Source organism: Salvia miltiorrhiza, chromosome 8, assembly GCF_028751815.1.
Source record: "Salvia miltiorrhiza cultivar Shanhuang (shh) chromosome 8, IMPLAD_Smil_shh, whole genome shotgun sequence".
Taxonomy (NCBI): domain Eukaryota; kingdom Viridiplantae; phylum Streptophyta; class Magnoliopsida; order Lamiales; family Lamiaceae; genus Salvia; species Salvia miltiorrhiza.
Genome location: NC_080394.1, coordinates 23,052,778 through 23,071,611, shown reverse-complemented (window position 1 = coordinate 23,071,611; position 18,834 = coordinate 23,052,778). Strand labels below are relative to the sequence as shown.

The window sequence follows — 18,834 nt, the reverse complement described above, 5'->3', positions numbered from 1 at the left end:
TTGGTGTTTGAGGAAGAAGAATGGTGTTTGAGTATATAAAGAAAAGAGAAGAAAAAGGGAGACAATGGTCGAATGACCGAGTTTTCAAAAAAAAATTAAGTAGGCCAAACAACTCTTTTTTTTTTAATTAGGTGCGTGTCACACACGCGCCATGCATTAAGTCCATCGTGCCTCACTCGAGTCTCCCCTTGCTGCAGTGGGGGACTCGATCAATGGGGGACTCGAGTGGCAATGATCGAGTCACCCACTGTGGATGCTCTAAGCTACAATAATATATACTGTCTTTTGGTTTTGGTACGAGAATTAAGGAGTTGTAGATTAGTGTTTTAAGTGTGTAGGTAATGAAATATAAATGAGATAAATTAGGAGATGGAAGGTGATAAAGTAGGAGAGATGATAATAAAGTGATAAAGTAGGAGAGAGAAGGTGAAGGTGATAAAGTAGGAGATATAAGATAATAATTGTTACTACTATATTTAGAAACGTGTCAAGATTTGTGGGACGACCCAAAAAACAATACGTATCAAAATTCGCGGGACATAGGGAGTATGTTTTTTTAAAGGTTTTTTTTCTTTTTCGATTTAGGTAAAGGCTAAACTTAGTTATATGAGTAAACTATTAGATATTGATCCAATGCTATTAAGTTTATGTTTTCCTAAAGGATTTTTTTTTTCCGATTTAGGTAAAGGTTAAACTTAGTTATACTGAGTAAACTATTAGATATTGATCCAATGCTATTAAGACTCAGTCAAGTTTTGGTTAATAAAAGACTCGATCGAGTTAATTTTGACGAAATTCACAAAAATGACTACTATAACAATCAATATAAATTATGACTAAATTTATTTAAAAAGGGAAAAAATAGCTAAAAACATTTCTTTGGGGCGTGAAATTGAATTCAATCGGCCAATCACCTAAGTGAAATTTGATACATTTGAATTAATAGTTCCGGTAAATATTTAATGATGTTAGCCTCCAAAGATGAATAGACAACCGTTTAGATTAAAAGAAAACACCAAGGATTAATATTATTTAATCCCTAGTTGATGATTGGCACGTAAGAATATAATTAGAAGAGAATGGAATGATAATGAGAATAGAATGGAATGAAATATAGGATTCCTACTGTTGGTATTTACAAGGAATGAATGTATATGAATGAAATATAATTAACACAATAATAATAATAATAATAATAATAATATAAATTATTATTATTATATTAATTTATATATTTTTAATTATTTATTATCATTTATTATTATTGTTTTACTATTATTATCATTTATTATTTTACTATTAATATTATTTATTTATTATTATTAATTATATTATAGTATTATATTATTATTAAATTGTTTTATTATTTTACAATTATTATTATTTATAATATTAATAATATTAAATTATTTTACTACTACTATTATTATTTGTTATTATTATTATTATTATTATTAATTTTATTATATTGTATTATTATTGAGTTTATTTTTTTCAATTATTATTATTAATAATATTAAATTATTTTACTATTATTTATTATTATTATTATTTGAATATAAAAATAAACTTTTATTATAGAATAATATCATATCCGTGGAAATACATAATATCATGGGTAGGGATGGCAATCGGGTACGACGGGTACGGATAGTGACTATCCATACCCATACCCGCGAACTAAATGAATAGTGATTTTTAACCACGAAATTATCCATGGATTTCAAATGGTATCCAAACTCGCTATCCGTCGGGTATCCGGCACCCGCTATCCGTCGGATACCCGTCACCCACTAAATAGAATTTAAATATAAATTTATAACAAATTTAATACAAAAAAAAAATCAACGCAAATAACATAGTTCAAATCCACATCCTTCATTCATGTTGAAAGTCCATATTTTTAGAATTTTTGTGTGGGTATTTCACGGGTAATTGGCGGGTATTTTTACAGATATTTTTCAACTACAAAAAAAAAATTTCACTAGTGACATGAGTCTTGGTAGCTATCATGTGTGTCATAAAAATTAGTGACATTTAAAATTGTAACTATTAGTGATTAGTTACACCATCAAATGCTACTAATTTTTATGACACATATAATAGCTACCAAACCTCATGTCACTAGTGGAAACTTTTTTTGTAGTGTTCGCAGGTAAACGGGTTTCGCGAGTATGGATAGTAAGTATCCAAACTCATACCCACGAACTAAATGGATAGTGCATTGCAACTACGAAACTATCCGTGGATATCAAATGTCTCTCAAACCCACCCTAATAGGTTCGGGTTTTCGCGGATATCCGTTTCCTGCGGGTACATTACCATCCTTAATCATGGGAGTGGGGAGGAATGACTAATCTCATATGTATAAGAATAGACATTTCATCGAGAACAATAATTTCCATTACAAAAATCGTAACGATCATAGGATTGAGAATGAGTGCAGAAATCACAATTCAATTCTCATTCCAAATCTACATGCCAACACGCCTAAGTTTATTTTTCGTGCTAATTAACTTTACAAATCATGGACTCTGGCCAATTTTGAAACTACGAAACGACTCTTAAATATAATTCTTTCACAATTCTAAGTTTGAATTTCTTGCAGTCAAAACATAAATCACAATTTTTAGAAAAGTGAAAATTGATTGGTTTCACTATAAATTTGACTAAAAATTCAATGACAACTTATTCGTAAAGAAATGAGTCATTTTTACATTTCATTTTTAGTGATATGTAGGGAATAATTGGTAATATTTAAATTACATAGTCACTTGGTTAGAGGAGATTGTAATTGATGATGTTTAGTTTAATTCAATCTTCGTTTCCCTTAAAAAAGAAAAAATTACATTGCCACTTTTTGAAGAAGAGAACTTTTTTTGACAAATTTTTTAAAAAAACGATATATTTTTTTCTTTTCTTTTGGCCTTTTATTAAAAAGAAAAGAGAAAAGAAAATTGGTGAGGGTGAGTGCGCGGAGGAGGGGTAGGTGGTGCCATGGTGGCGAACCCTTGTTGCGGGCCCCACTTCACTTCACACCCAACTATTTTTCCCACACCAACTACCCATCTACTCTCCACACACATTTTATATATAAAATCTATATACAAATTTTACAATTGCTGAGCCACCGAAATTTCCTCTCTCTCTCTCTCTCTCTCTACACTCACCAAACCAGAGAGAGAATTCCACCAAACTCCAGTTCGACGCGACCGTTGGATTAATGGCGTCGAGCCTCTACACCAAACACTTCCTCGGAGCTCCATCGTCCTCCGATGGACCCGCCCGCCTTGGATCTCTCCAGTCGCCGCCGTCGCCCAGCCTCCAGATGCCTGCTCGCCGATCCCGCGTCAAACGCCTTGGTGCGGATCCCCCGATTTTCGCTTTCTTCTATTTTAAGTGATTTGAGTTGCGGGATTGGTGTTTTTTTTTGGTTGAACTGGGAGTGGTTATAGCTGGTGGATTTTATCTTAATGTTGTTTGTGGTTGGCGTTTGATTATGTTGGTGAATTCCTAATAAAAATGAAATGTGAAGCGTCGTGTTCAAGATGGAGGAGTGTTGCACTTTTATCAGTAAATTTGAACAGTTGTTCCAGTTTTGATATTTACTTCAGCTTTTGGTATAATTATGTTCTTGTAATTAGCATATAGGTAGATTCTTGGCTTGAGGCTGTCGAGATGTTTTGAGCTTCTCTTGCAACATGCCTCGCTTAGTTGGTGGAGTGTTTAACTTAATGTAATGGTTTCGAATCCCACTAGTGTCCTTTTGATTGAACTACCTAGAGCATACCGATCAGCAGGGGATGCGAAAAGATAAATATCATTTCCAACTTGTGCTGATCGTGTCTAGGAAGGTCCATGATGGAAATAAGGTTTATATATATATTTATATTTGAATGCCTTAAATGGGGTTGTTAAGAATACTTGCATGCTTGTTTTGAACAGAAATACAGGCTGCTGGCAGTACATATGGAACCTACTTCCGTGTTACAACATTTGGAGAATCTCATGGTGGAGGCGTAGGCTGTGTAATAGATGGGTGCCCTCCCAGACTTCCCCTCTCAGAAGCTGATATGCAAGTAGATCTTGATAGAAGGTGTTTGCAGAGCTGCTATGTTGTTCTCTCTTGTATTGTTTAATAGCTTCATATATCTGCAATCTATACATGGATGAATCTGTTATCTTTTATGAGAGGTAGTGTTGGTTAATGTAGACTGTTTCCACTCACAAGATTAAAGATTTGATAATGAGATTGGGAGCAGAACTTGCTATTGAAATCGTTAGTTGTTTCTGAATGAATTAGTTAGTTATCACCCATCAGTGCATTAGTTGAATGTGAATGTATGATTTATTGCTTTTAGGAGGCCAGGCCAGAGCAGAATAACCACCCCGAGAAAGGAGACTGACACGTGCAAAATTGCTTCAGGGACTGCTGATGGTCAGCCAAACCTTTTTCTTGTCTGAATGGAATCTTTTGCTTGTCTTGCACCTTCACATCAATTGGTGGCCCTTGTGATTTTCTTAATGTGGGCTGTTGTGTCATCTTCATTCCAGGATTCACAACGGGGTCTCCAATCAAGGTAGAAGTGCCCAATACTGATCAAAGAGGAAATGTAAGTGCCTTAGTCTCCTTGTCTACTTCTGTCAGTGAGCTCACTCCAGAACTATTGTAACAGATGCATGCATGCTATATGGTGCTTATAAAGTTTATATTTTGTTGTGGAAAACTTTCCAGGACTACACTGAAATGTCACAAGCCTATAGGCCATCTCATGCGGATGCAACCTATGATTTCAAATATGGTGTTAGATCAGTTCAGGTACTATCTTTGTACATTAACTGCTATATACGGTCCTTTCACATACCGCACGATTGGTTACTATTATCATGAAATGTTGGGGCATCTTTCGTCAAGATCAACCTATTGATTTATTTAACTTTGTTTCTGGAACCCAGGGTGGTGGTAGATCTTCTGCAAGAGAAACAATCGGGAGAGTTGCTGCAGGAGCTGTTGCCAAGAAAATTCTAAAGCTATATGCAGGGACTGAAGTAAGTTTTTAGGCTGTTGTAAGAAAGAGGAATTGTATGCTTTTGGATGATAATGATCATACTAAAAGATTCAGCTATGATATTTGAGTCAAAGGGAAGGATAACATCTTATCTTATATCATGATAATATGGAAAATGCTCACCCTGACATGGTTACGGGTTTTCTAATTCAATTAATTTATATCCTCATGCTCGCATTGCAGATTATTGCTTATGTTTCACAAGTGCACAATGTTGTCCTTCCTGAAGATCTGGTTGATCATGAGACTGTGACCCTTGATCAGGTGAACATAACATTGATCCATGTTTACTTCTGCATATTATTACTAATAATGCCTCAAGTATATTGCCGAAATGTGTTGGTTGGCAATAGCTGCTAACTCATACTGTTATAAAAACTTGTTGATCATTGTGCATTCTTTCCAAGTGATGTTTTCTTAAATAAGGCAGGGGGTTCATAAATCAATGAGCAGTTGGGCAATTCCTTGCCTGCTGTGTTTCTTATCCTAGTGGCTAGTAGCTGATTTGTAACTATCATACCCAGAAAAAATATACAAGACAGTGTGAAACACTTAAAAATACGTCCTTGCTTGCTGTGTTTCTAATGTCATAGTGACTAGTAGTAGTTGCTGATTTGTAACTATCATACCCAGAAAAAATATACAAGACAGTGTGCAACACTTAAAAATACTTCCAACATAGGGCGTATAGCTTTGGCTGATCCATATGATCATGGTGGGTTGGGTGATCTGGTCAAATTGCCACCTGAGTGTATCTGAATTCTTGTTTCCAAACTGAGCTCCACACACTTAATCCATATATACGAATCATCTATTTTTCTTTCCCTGCTGGTTTTTTATTTTCTTGTACCAGGCATATTCTTTTTACAAGTTCCTTCTTTTCTATTTTATGTGGCATCCATCTGGCTTATTAGTTTTTAATTTTCTCTATTGATTATGTTTTTTCCAGATAGAAAGCAACATTGTCAGGTGTCCAAATCCTGAATATGCAGAAAAGATGATTGCTGCTATCGATGCTGTCAGGGTGAGAGGTGATTCTGTTGGGGGCGTTGTCACTTGCATTGTTCGGAATGTCCCAAGGGTAAACCCACCTGTTCTATGCCCGCCCTTCTCCCCGCTGGCCCCGTTCACCCCCACCTTTGGCTTATCTTATCAATATACTTGTAGTTTATTTAACAGTTTACTATTCAGGGGGGAAAGTCTCTAAGCAATCATTTTGCATTTTTGTAGGGACTTGGTTCTCCAGTGTTTGATAAACTAGAAGCAGAGTTGGCTAAAGCTGCTATGTCATTGCCTGCAACAAAGGGCTTTGAGTTTGGCAGTGGATTTGCTGGTACAAAAGCTTTCTAATTCTTCTTTAGCATTCATATCATGACCGTCAACAGTTTACATGGAAACTTCTTTCAAGTTATAGTTCTTATCGACATCTGTTGCAGCTCTAATTTCATGTTGATTAAAATCTCAACCAGGTACATTCATGACCGGTAGTGAGCATAATGATGAATTCTACATGGATAAGGATGGTCGAATTAGGACAAAAACCAACCGATCTGGTGGGATACAGGTAATGATTTTTAATTTTCAGCGACAGGTCTTCCTTTTCATCATTTTCCAATACGTCATTATTCATGATTCAAATATCCAATTTCAGGGTGGAATATCAAATGGAGAAATCATCAACATGAGAATCGGCTTCAAGCCAACATCGACAATTTCCGTATGTGCTCTTTCTCTCTTCTTGTCCCTTAACTTCATGCCTGTAACCTCTATTCAGAACCAAAGATGAGCAGATCGCTCAGGGGTAGTTTTAGTAAGAACTATCTATCCAAACCTTGTATGCAAGTGTAAGGTCATTCTAGCTCAGTTACCATCACAGCCATGTGAAATTCTCAAATATGTCCATTTATCTTTTGTCTTCAGCTTCTTTTTGGGTTTACGGCATCCATGCAGTTTATATCCGGCCCTTGATATTTTTTTTCCTGTGTTCACAACTGAAATTAAAAATCTTGAACTTGAAGTACAAGAAGTTCATCTCGTAGAGGGTCAGGATCATGTTAAAAAGTGGGTTTTGGCACATACTCTAATGGAAAGTTATTTACAAATCCTTTTTCAAATCACTGTTTTCAATCAATTCCTTTCCCCCTTTACCATTCTTTGAATATTTTTCTAAGGTTCTTGTGCCCAGGAGAGTTCAAGTCGTCTTATGGATGTTGTGTAATTTGTTCAAATGGAATGTAATGTTTATTAAACATATCATATTTCTATGCAGAGGAAGCAAAATACTGTAACTAGAGACAAACACGACACAGAGCTCATAGCACGAGGTCGTCATGATCCTTGTGTTGTTCCACGAGGTATGCCACTGAATCACAGATGTTTGTGCTCCTCTTTTTTATGTTCAATTGCTTTTTTATCATAATAACATGACTTCTCTTGCGACTTCCGTTGACTATTCTATGTGAATTACTGTTTATAAACTTAAATGTCAATTCCTTAATAATCTTTTATCTGGGCCAAAGTCTCGGTCGGCTCTAGAGCTCATTTTAAACGTTTATGCATCATGACATGCCACTTATGCGCCTCATAATTGCCATGCAGCCGTTCCAATGGTGGAAGCAGTCGTAGCCATGGTGCTCGTTGATCAATTAATGGCACAGTACGCACAGTGTAATCTTTTCCCAATAAACCCAGCATTACAGGAACCCCTCGAACATCCCCAAGACGCACAGGCAAAGCTTCACCTATAATGGTGCCTCGTTGTTGGCTAGTAGACTCGTTCTATTGATATGTTCGATGCGCTAGTCCGACCATGGCTTTTCTTCATTCAACTTGTCTGGTACGAGTCTATTCCTATTTGACCCCGTTCTCTATCCTGGGCCATCCAGATAAGTGAGTGAAGGCAAACTATCTGCTGTTTTTTTGGTCGAGGTTCATTTAATTCTTGTCTGTAATCTGCTTCTATCTTTGATCTTTTTTTTTTTGTTTTTAGTGATAACATTGTGTATGTACTTTCAATGTAGTTGGTATATTTCCCAAAATAATTATTGCTAATTTTGAAACGAATAATGTGAAAGAATTTTCTACTTTGAACCTTGAATACAAGAATCGTGTACTTTTGTGGCTGAGTTTTGTTTTTCTCCATTAAATTGATTATTTTTAATGCTTCCCACTAGCAAATAATAGCTCTACTGAGTTTTTTTTTTCCTCGTGGGGAAAAAAAGTGTGCAATGATACTTTCAAGTTTTACATTCTAATTAGATTTAAATTTTTGGTGTTTTCTTTTTGCTTTTCGATATATTAAAATGATTATCCTCGGATTACATCCAGAAAGGGGGTGTTCGGTTAATAAGATTAGACAAGATTAGTAATGTTATATTTTATTTGGTTTGATAGATAGGGCCTGTGACTTAATCTTGGGAGAGTGCCACGTAGGATTAGTCATGGTTTATGAGCCTTGGCCTAACTCTTGTGACAAAAATAATCTCATGTAATCTCGGGCCAATATAATTTCGAGTAATATCAGGACAATTCAATTTCGAGCAATAAAAAAGAAGGGAGTAATTGTCAACTAATTGCATGATCTTTCTATCAATTTGCAATTTAGACGTGCTCTTGAAGTGTTTAGATGATGGAAAGAGGTGAGGAATTTATTGCCAAAATCTGATAGAAGTAATATTTCAAAATATCAACATGCAAATTCTAATTTAAAACTATCACAGAACGGGTTAGGATTCTCTATAGTGCACAACACCATGCTGTGCACAAAAACAAGGTAATTTGTTTTTTTTTTAATATTATTTATTTTCTTCCTATTTTCCTACACAGTAGGGGTGCTGTGCACAGCAGGAGATCTTTTTCCATCACATAACACATATTGCAAATAAAATCATGTGATCTAATTCTTCTAGAATTTGATCACTAATTTTAAATTAACTAAAAAATAAGACAAATTTTCGATCATCTTCTACTAGGGGATGACGAAAATTCTGAGTCTCAAACTGATTTATGCGCCACTCTCCCTATTTATAGGAGTTTCGGACTAAGCTATGGATTATTAATAGGATTAGGATTTGAATCTCCTAATGAACTTTAATTCTCTTAAGTTAAATTTAACTTAATTAACTATTAATCTTAATTCATTTCATTAAAGAATTAATATTGCACTACTCGTCATATTTCATATTCCGAATATTAGCATTTGCATCACGTGCAATACACGAGAAATATGATTGCTTCACAGACGCTATGAGCATCACGGATTACAGGCCTATCGTTCTGAGTAACTTTCTCCTTAAAGTTATCACTAAGATTCTTACTTCTCGGCTCAACACAATTGCTTCTGCCATCGTTTCTCCGAATCAGTTTGGGTTTATTTCTGGTAGATCCATCCATCAATGCATTCTCCTGGCCTCTGAAGGTGTGAACTGCATGGACCGTTCGCTTAGGGGCAAGAATATGGCCCTGAAAGTGAACATCAAGAAGACTTTCGATACTTTTAATTGGAATTTTGTTGATGTTGTGCTTAAAGCATTTGGCTTCCCTCATATCTTTTGTCGTTGGATTTAGATCATTTTTTATTATGCTATGAGCATGGAACATGCATGGGGGAGGGGGGAAGGGGGAGGAGCCCGCAATCGGGGCCGCGGCTGTGGCCTGACCGATGGTGCGAATTGACTCGACTGCTCATTGACCGCGGTCGTGGGGTCCTGTGTGTAGCCAACTTTGTCGGCTCCGTTCTCCCTCGTTCGAGCTCCGATTACGTCGCCATTTGCGCTCACGGATTCTCTCGAGATGTACTTCAACTTTATGTTTCCATAATCCTCCAATTTTTCTTTGATTTTCTCTGAAATTACTCCAAAACCATACCAAAGCATTAAATCTCAACAAAGCACAATATTGAGATACAAACAATCATTCATAAGCAAAACATGAAGGGAAATGACAATAATTCACACGAAAATGATGTACGAAAACCATGTTTGTCATTCCTACATATGCTATGCAATGCTTTCGGATACAATTTGCGAAGACATTGACAAATTATGTGAGGGTTTTTGGTGGGATGATGGGATTCGATGTGCAAGCCAAAGGCAAGAGGGGATTGGGATTCAAAACAAGAGTGTTGAGTTATTCAGTATCCAGATTCCATTGTCTCAAAGCAAGCTATTTGGTTCTTGAATGCAAAACTAAGATCGAAAGGGTATAAGGTGGATGCATTGACTTATTGAAGGATGCTGACGAGAACATATATAAGGGTTTTGCACGGTAAGGAATGTATCACACCTACTGCAGCTTGGAATGGAAGAGGAGATACTTGAGATGGGTTTCTTCCAACTCAATAATATGTGGCGCTCATTCAGAATCATGACGTCCCTACGGATGGAATATTTTTGTTTCGATCAAGTTTGGGGTTTACAACTGCAAGAGAAGCCACGATCATTTCCGTTAACTTGGCAAGGAAGAAATTCCAAGGGAATCATATTACACTTGCTATCGCCAAGCCTATGAATTGGTTAAATAGTAATCACTTATATATTTTATATATAATTTAATACACATGTAAATTAACAATACTTTTCTTTTCTTTTTTTTTACTTTGGGGAGTTGGGGAGGGAGAGCAACGAGGTTTAAACCCACGACCTCACTGTTCACACACAGGAGGTCGCACCGCTTGGTGTCCCTTTGGGGACAAATATATACTCCCTCCGTCCCACTTCAATTGGCACACTGGCCTTTTTTGTTTGTCCCACTTCAATTGACACTTTCCTAAAATAGTATGTAGTCCCTACTTTCTCTACTCACATAAAATAAGTGAATCCTACCTACTTTACACTCTTAACTCTTTATTCTTAATCTTCGTGCCCAACTCAAAAATGCCAATTGAAGTGGGACGGAAGGAGTACTAATAAGGAATTTCAAAATTTTAAAATGAAACCTCCAAGTTTATGTTTTTTTTTTTCTTTTCTTTACTCAGTTATACGTTATCGTAAATAGATTAAAAATATTCTCTGGAGATCATAAAGGCGCAATAATAAGTAGTAATATTAATAATAATATTAATTAATTAAAATTATAAGAACAACTACGATGGTTATATTAATAAGTATAGACTCAAAAGAATTTGAAGAAATCACACTTTCCCCAAAGACAAAGTACAAATAAAGTGAATAGTTAATAATGATTTGTTTGACCACCGTGGGAGAGGTGGCGGCGGCCACCATCCCGGGCGCTGGCCGGCAAAGAATCCCACAAAGATCCACCACTTTGTCTCTCTCTCTCTCTCTCTTGTTCACACATTACCCCACTTCCCCCCACCCCAAAGGAAAAAAGGAGAAAAGTTCAAGCCACTATCATAAACAGTACTTTTCTTCTTCCATTTCTTTTCTTTTCTTTTTTCTTTCTTTGGAACTTTGTACCTAGTTTCATACACATTTTACCTGCATAAAAAGGTACAAATTGACATGTTAAAAAAGGAGCTAAAGTTATTAAATTTCATAAAAGATTTAATATGATCATTGAATTAAAGTTTTGAAGTGTAATATTTTTTGGGGGATTATTTGAAGCATAATATTTTACTCAATAATATTTTCAAGAAAGGGAACTAAAACAAGGGCAGTTTCATTTTAATCATTCTTATGTTCTTTTACTTTTTTTCGAACTTATATGAATTTCTTAGATATCATGATTTATGAACAAGCACACATTTTCACATAAATTGTCTTGTCCTTTTTAGAGCATTATTGGAAAGATTTGATCATACTTGTTTGGACACTAATGGAGCAACCAACTGCTCTCATACAGTAGGAAGGCTAATCTGAAGCTTCATTGCTCACACGAGATATAGTTAAATATCTTTTTCTTTTTTTCCACATAGAAGAATCTTATATAATTTTTTGAACTATCACATCATATATTTCTCTTATATTTAACTATAAATTGTATTTTTATTCTATTTTTTTAAAACTAAAATTATACGTTTATTCTACTTTTTTGTACTAATAATACCCTTATAAATTGCATCTTCGTTCTACTTATACCAATTTTATTAAAACTCGTGTCTATCCTTAAACGGGACGCTATTTCGTGGATGAACTTATAAATTCAATGCTACATAGATATTCATATATTGATCAATGATGAATAAAATACAAGATTGAAACATAGGCAAGAGTTGTCTTTAATAACCTGCAAAACTCATGCCAAGGTTTTGTATGGACAAGAAACTTGCCAAAGCTTACAAGGCAACCCTACTCCCCCACCTACATTTTCAAAATGACAAATATGGTAGACCCATTTGAGAAAAGGACTTCATTTTTTTGAATATATATATATATATAGGGGGCCGCTTCAATGAGAGCCTCTAATTTTCGTGTAACATGAGGCACGATCTGGTGCGTTTATTTTATCAATCCTACGAAAAATAGGGGGTCGCGCACTCCTATATATATAGGGGTCGCGCGCTCCAATGAGACCCCCTAATTTTCGTGTAACATGATACACGCTCTGGTGCGTTTATTTTATCAATCCTATGGCTGATATTGTATTTGGAGGGTGATTTTTTTTCACAGAGTTCGAATCCTAGAGGGAGCAGAATATTTTAAATTTTGTTATTCATAGTATATATTATCTTGTTCATCAGTATATATGTCTTATTCATTACCAATTTTTTAAATTTTGTTTTTCATCAGTATATACATCTTGTTCGTTAGATATACATTTTGCTCATTAGTAATATGTCTTATTCATTGTCCTCATGTTACACGAAAAATAGGGGGTCTCACTAGAGCGCGCCCCTTATATATATATATATATATAGTTTGACACTCTTCATTCATAAGGCTAGCTAAGTGCTTAGACAACATGTTTACATATGAGAAACGTCTATGTTATGTATCATACGAGGGACGGACGGCTATGATTGAACTCGAGATCCCAACAAATTACCCTATTTAGAAAGGCATGAACATTTAGAATTAGGTTGTTAAAAAACCAAACATGGGATTATTCCCCACCCCCTACCTGGTCGTCTAAAATGACCAATATGCCCCTTGCAAGCCTCCAAGTACTGGTGTCGGTGGGCAGACAACAATGTGAAACTATTTCAACAACCAAGAGTTGTTATTGTTAGGTTTCCCATTGCCTTTGCTTTGCATATGCCGAAAACGACACCGTTGGAGGCCAACATGGGACCATGACCAAACCAACATTGGTGTGTTCTAGACTCCTAGTCCTAGCGATAAGGATTCGTCACAAATTCTTGATTCATTTAGGAAACTAACCCATATATCAATCAAACATTATGTAGCAATTATTACTCTCATAAATAGCTAGTTGACATTTTAATTAATTGTAATGCATCATAATAGAGAGAGCTTACCCGTTTCCTTTTTCTTGCTCCCAAAGGCTAGTTTTAGATCATATTGTGGTGATCGATCAAGATGGTCTCGAGACGGGTTGCTTCAATGCGACGGTCGGAGCTATCCGGCAGCTCCTCCTCTGGTGCTCGAGGACGAGCTGCTCGGCGAACCAGTCAAGCTTCTCGGAGTTGCTCTGCTCCCCGAGCCTCTTGCCTCCGAAGAGGACGGACTCAACGTTCTTCTGTTTCAGTGTTTCATTTGCTATTCCAGTAAGTAGGTCTACGTTGCTCGGACTCGGGTCCGAATCAACGTGGGGCCCACACCTACTGAAACTCGACCCGTTCGCCTGTTGGTTCATGAAACAAAAATAAAAAATATATTAGGCTGGGATCAATACCTAACCAATACCTACACAACTAGTGGCTCACATTTCAAGAAAACTAACCAACAATTGAGATGCACATCATTAGCATTAATATACTTCCAAATTATACTCAGCAATCAGCATTATCCAATATCCACGCCACAGATTTGAAGAAGACAACTAGGCCCTAATTAACTAAATTATCATCCATAACTAATCATATGCTTCAACAGTACTCATTGTTTCAAGGGAATTCTCAAATATCATAATCATCCCCCAAATATGTACTCCCTCCGTCCCATTAAGCGTGACCCATTTCTTTTCGACACGGGAATTAAGAAATTAGTATTTTGTGTGTTAAGTGTGGTAGGTGAAAAAGTGAAAAGGTGAATAAAGGGTAAATTTTTTACCATTTTTAGAAACAGGTCAAGTTTCGTGGGACAACCCAAAAAGGAAAGTGGGTCACGTTTCGCGGGACGGAGGGAGTATATCAAAACCTCCAAAAATATTCACATTTTATAGTCTTCCACGTTAGGTGATACAAAAGAATACTAAAAATGAAATGATGATGTTATAATATTGTCTTTTATGGGAAATAATTGCAATTTTTATTTATATTTTTGTTTTGGGGGGTTCGACAGTCTCCACTGCTATATCCCACTTATAGTATATGCAATCAATTTCCTGTTCAGGCATGAGAAAAGGGCTCTCACACACTATCTCTCTAGAAAACAGACAAGAATGCAAGCTGTGTTCAGTTTAGCCATTTCCTTTCTCTCTCATCATTTTCTCACTCCAGTAATCTGGACAGAAGATGCATCATGGATATACATGCATATATATATATATATACAAATATATAATGTGGGCCCATGAGATTTGAAGACCAGTTTCTATTAGTTCTGGTAAAATGATGCATGGATATTGTGAAAACTACTTTTAACAGCATACAGTCAAAACATGTGACTTTACTGTGGCCTGTTGGCAATGGCATACAGTCAAGAAAACAATGAAGAAAAAAACATATGCACACTGCCTACTGCAAACTGCAAAAGACTTACCATTATGTCCCCAACCCCAATTATTTTCAATATTTCAAGTCTAATCTTCTTTTCTCTTCTACTATAGAACTGATTATCTAATATGCATATACATATAAGGCATGCTCATCAACAAAAATGAAGTAAATCTTGAAATAATTGGAATAGAAAACATAAAGTTAAATATTCAAATATATTCCAAAGAATCACACACTTTTCAATTCTAACATCTTTGGCCAGTGATATCCCAAACTACGAGAAATCATGTAAATCTATTACTTGACAAATCTTTTAATATATGAAAATTGAATAGGATTGCCGGAAATTTGACGGGATTTAAAGCAAAATAAATCATTTCTGCAGGTATATTTTCATGTAAAAAATTTGAAAATCCAACTAACCTTTTAAGTGGAAAAACATCATTATTAGCATGAAATATTAAAGGTTGAAACATTCCGCAGGTGACAAGAGTATATAGAATTTATTTCATTTCGTCAGATAATAAACATCCTCAAAAAGAGTGAAAGTGGAGAACAAAGTAAATAAAGTCAGAATATTGATTATATATAATTACTGTCACCCCCACCCCACCCACCCCTTCATATAGACACAACTAAATTGCATGGCCCCAAAAATCCACCTGCCCTATATATCCCCATTTATAAGAGCCCATGATGAAACAATAGATACTACACCAATGAAATAAATTGAGACATTCTATTCCTGGCTTATTTTACAAATACAAATGCATCGTATGTGTGTGTGACTTACAGTATTAGAACTTAAAGAAGAACTAACGCTACCTACATGCTACATATATACTTTGACTGAGGAATCAAAAAATTAATATAAGGTCTAATGCACGAATCATGACCTGTTTCATGAATTTTGACTTGTCAGACATCTACAAGGGAAATGCAAATTCACTTTCAATCAAGACTCAACTTAATTATTATCCATAGTTTTAAAACTAGAAAATAATTCCATCTAAAAAGAGTCATTAAGAAAAGATTTGTGACCTGAATCCGGACATAATTACTACTCCGGCATTGGCCGAACGCCATCGCCACCGCGTGGTCGACCAGCTCCGCCGACCCCTCGCCGGAAATCCGAGCCAACGGCCGAGCCCAATCCTCCGCCGTCCACTTCCGAACCTGCTCGTAATCGAAGGTGCCCTCCATCAGCTGCCCGCCCGCCCCGAGCGAAAGTACCAAAATGTCCTCCACCCCTCGCACGAACGGGAACTCCTGCTTGTTATACAGCACGTGCGTTATCGCCGCCGCCGTCGGGTTGCTCATCGCCAACCCGCCGTCGACACCGACGCACCGGGTTACCCGGTCTACCGACTCCATGCAAACCGGGCTGAATAAACCCGGTTCAGCTGACGTGGCGAGACACACCTCCCACAGATTAAAATCGAAGCTATCCGACTCCAACGCGTCAGCTCTCGAGAACAGAAACGGTGCCGCACTGTTCAAATCGTAGCAAGGGATTAGAACCGGTTTTAGCGTATTTTTTAGCGTCAAACTCCGGCCTGTCTTTTTTTCCTTGAACGCCTCCTTCATCGCCTTCTCCAGACCGGTGTTGGCCGAACCGGCGGACCCGGTTCGGCGGAAAACTCGCTTTAATAAGCCGATTTTCTGGCGCCGCGAACGGTAGAATTTCTTCCCCTCGGCGGCGAGGAATCTCCACGTGTCGTCGGCGCAGAAAATCGGGCGGCTCTGATCGTTAGCGGCGAAGAGCATCGCCGTGAATATCCCGCCCACGCCGGTGCCGGCGGCGACGTCGAAGTAATCGGCGATTCTGGCGTCCGGATCGCCGGACTTGTTCCTCAGCGCAGCCTCCAAATACGACAGCGCCTTGCCGAGAATGATGCCTCGCATGCCGCCGCCGCCGTCGACGCTCAGAATGCAGATTTTCCCCCTCTGGTTCTTGATCGCGTGGATTTCCGCCTCGCCGATGGGGATGACGCCGTTTTTAGGCTCCGGAATCTGCTTCGGCACCCAGAGCTTGGGATCATCGTAGCCGAAAAGGAATTTGCTCTCTAAAATTGAGAAAATTTCGTAGCTCAATTTATCTGTATCGATGCCATCAGCATGATCTAGATACGCCATTTTTGAACGATTTTTTTCTTCGCGGAATTGCTACGTCTCTCTAAATTGATCATACATATATATATCTACATATACACAAGCATGTATATATCGCATATATATGTATATAATGAGCCTGAAATTAAAGAACCAGTAAGGTTACAAGTTCTTCAGTTGCAGGCTAGAGAGAGAGGGAGAGTCAAATGGCAATCAATTGATGGGAAGAAAGTAGCTGAGAAAATGGATATGGTGAAGAGAGAGAGAGAGAGAGAGAACGATACAAAGCAGTTTTTTTTGCAGAATGTCTGGTTTAGCTTTCGGAATTTATATAGAATTTAATTTTGAAGAAAAAATAAATTGAAAAAGCATCCGAGAAAGAAGAAGAAAAATGAAGGAAAAGAAAATTAGATCCGAAACAAAATCCGATTTTTGTTATTATCGACATTTTTGACCTTTTATTTCAAAGTTCTTATAGATTGGTTCATTTTTTAATGAAATTGCTTTTGACTGTAAATTTGTTTTTATTTTGCTAAATTTTCAATGTAAATAATTACATTTTATCTCCCGAATTTATTCAGATTTTAGCATTTTATTACATAAGTTGAAAACTTTGGTATTTTATTGCCTAAACTTTGCAAAAGCGATGCTTTGCCCCCAACTAAATTTCCAAATTTCGTTGTTCAAGATTATAAAAACTATTTTGATAATATTTGTACTTGTTCAAGATTATAGAAATTTAACTCCTATTATCCATTCGAGTACTAAAAACCTATAACTATTTTTGTTTTCTTTAATCTTTTTGATAAAAGTGGTAATTTTATCTCTTTTTTTCAATTTTTAGTTAGTGTTTTCCATGAAAAAATGTTTATTTTGGTTTAACGAAACTACCAACTAAATTTATTTAAATCCATATATATATCTATTTTAGTTCAGTGAAAAAGTTTTATTTAACGAAACTAAGTGAACTTTTTCTTATATAGTTTTTTTTTTTACTTTTTTATAGTTGAAACCAAGTGAAAAAGTTATTTCTGAAAATAAAATATGAAAAGATATGACATTTTTTCTTACATATTTTGATAGGTTTAAGTAATTTCATCCCCAATTGACAAATTTCTAATTTCAGTCCCCATATTTACATATAGTTAATTTATCTTTTCGGGTTAATAAATCAACACATATTCCATTACGTTAGCTAGGAAGAATAGTAGGAAAAATATAATTAACCCTCTATGTTCATTGTTCATTTCTTTAATTGAAACAGTACACACTGCAAAAAGAAGGGGCAAATACCGAGAAAAATTATTGAGGGCACGCCAATCCTCGGTAATTACCGACTATTTACATACATTCTTTTAGACCTTAGACAAATATTGCATATCCAAAGCCTAGGTAAAACTGACTGCAAAGAACTTGTTCTTTGTGGTTTAGTTGACAAGTTTTCAAACCTCTCTTCAACCTACAGAATTGAGTGTTTGTGTCGAAAAGGAGTTCAGACCGGTGTTCTGTCTCCGTGAGGTCCTAGTGCCCAGTGTGCACTAAGAGTGAGAAATCCAACCAGGTGTGTTGGTACTGGAGATAGGATCTTCAGTCGTCTCGGTTTGTGTGCACCCACAAGCACACGTTCAGGTTTGTTGTACACCCGTAAGCACTAGCATCGGTTTGCAGTGCACCCGTAAGCACTTGTTCAGTGAAGTTGTTGGTCTGATCAATCGACCGTGGATGTAGGAAGTGTTTTCCGAACTACGTAAAAATCTCTGTGTTATTTACAGCTTTCAGTACTTATATTCTTACTTACGCTCTTATCTTCTTAAACTGAAAATTGATTGATTGCAAAGAGAAACCTAACGACTGACAACGTGTTTAATTACACAGGCTATTTCGAAACAAGTTTTCCGTTGCGTGTGTTATCAG

At 36.5% G+C, this 18,834-nt stretch overlaps 2 protein-coding genes across 3 annotated transcripts; one reads left to right on the top strand and one right to left on the bottom strand.

The window, feature by feature from the left end:
• The first annotated feature begins 2,973 nt into the window (after positions 1-2,973).
• Positions 2,974-8,194, top strand: LOC131001948 (chorismate synthase 1, chloroplastic-like). Its single transcript, XM_057928598.1, has 13 exons — positions 2,974-3,362; positions 3,946-4,096; positions 4,362-4,438; positions 4,555-4,613; positions 4,736-4,819; positions 4,957-5,049; positions 5,253-5,333; positions 6,019-6,150; positions 6,300-6,402; positions 6,539-6,633; positions 6,721-6,786; positions 7,339-7,423; positions 7,668-8,194. The coding sequence occupies exons 1-13, from the start codon at positions 3,224-3,226 to the stop codon at positions 7,814-7,816; spliced, it is 1,314 nt and encodes a 437-aa protein (XP_057784581.1). The 5' UTR covers positions 2,974-3,223; the 3' UTR covers positions 7,817-8,194.
• A 1,014-nt stretch (positions 8,195-9,208) lies between these two features.
• LOC131001947 (patatin-like protein 6) lies at positions 9,209-17,363 on the bottom strand. Of its 2 annotated transcripts, none has more exons than XM_057928596.1 (3): positions 15,850-17,361; positions 13,447-13,772; positions 9,209-9,912 (listed from the first exon to the last, which is right to left on the bottom strand). In XM_057928596.1, exons 1-2 carry the CDS (start codon positions 16,942-16,944, stop codon positions 13,503-13,505), a joined length of 1,365 nt encoding a protein of 454 aa, XP_057784579.1. In that variant the 5' UTR covers positions 16,945-17,361; the 3' UTR covers positions 9,209-9,912; positions 13,447-13,502. The 2 variants fall into 2 exon arrangements, with proteins under 2 accessions (XP_057784579.1, XP_057784578.1); XM_057928595.1 differs by lacking the exon at positions 9,209-9,912 and adding an exon at positions 11,102-11,506 and having other exon boundaries at positions 15,850-17,363.
• Between the last annotated feature and the right edge of the window lie 1,471 nt (positions 17,364-18,834).

Excerpts from the sequence above, each read along its gene's own strand:
- LOC131001947 (XM_057928595.1), bottom strand. The coding sequence starts at position 16,944 with ATGGCGTATCTAGATCATGCTGATGGCATCGATACAGATAAATTGAGC. Across the intron at positions 13,773-15,849 it reads GTAATTATGTCCGGATTCAG|GCGAACGGGTCGAGTTTCAG; the intron begins GTCACAAATCTT and ends ATGAACCAACAG.
- LOC131001948 (XM_057928598.1), top strand. The coding sequence starts at position 3,224 with ATGGCGTCGAGCCTCTACACCAAACACTTCCTCGGAGCTCCATCGTCC. Across the intron at positions 3,363-3,945 it reads ATCCCGCGTCAAACGCCTTG|AAATACAGGCTGCTGGCAGT; the intron begins GTGCGGATCCCC and ends TGTTTTGAACAG. Across the intron at positions 7,424-7,667 it reads TCCTTGTGTTGTTCCACGAG|CCGTTCCAATGGTGGAAGCA; the intron begins GTATGCCACTGA and ends ATTGCCATGCAG.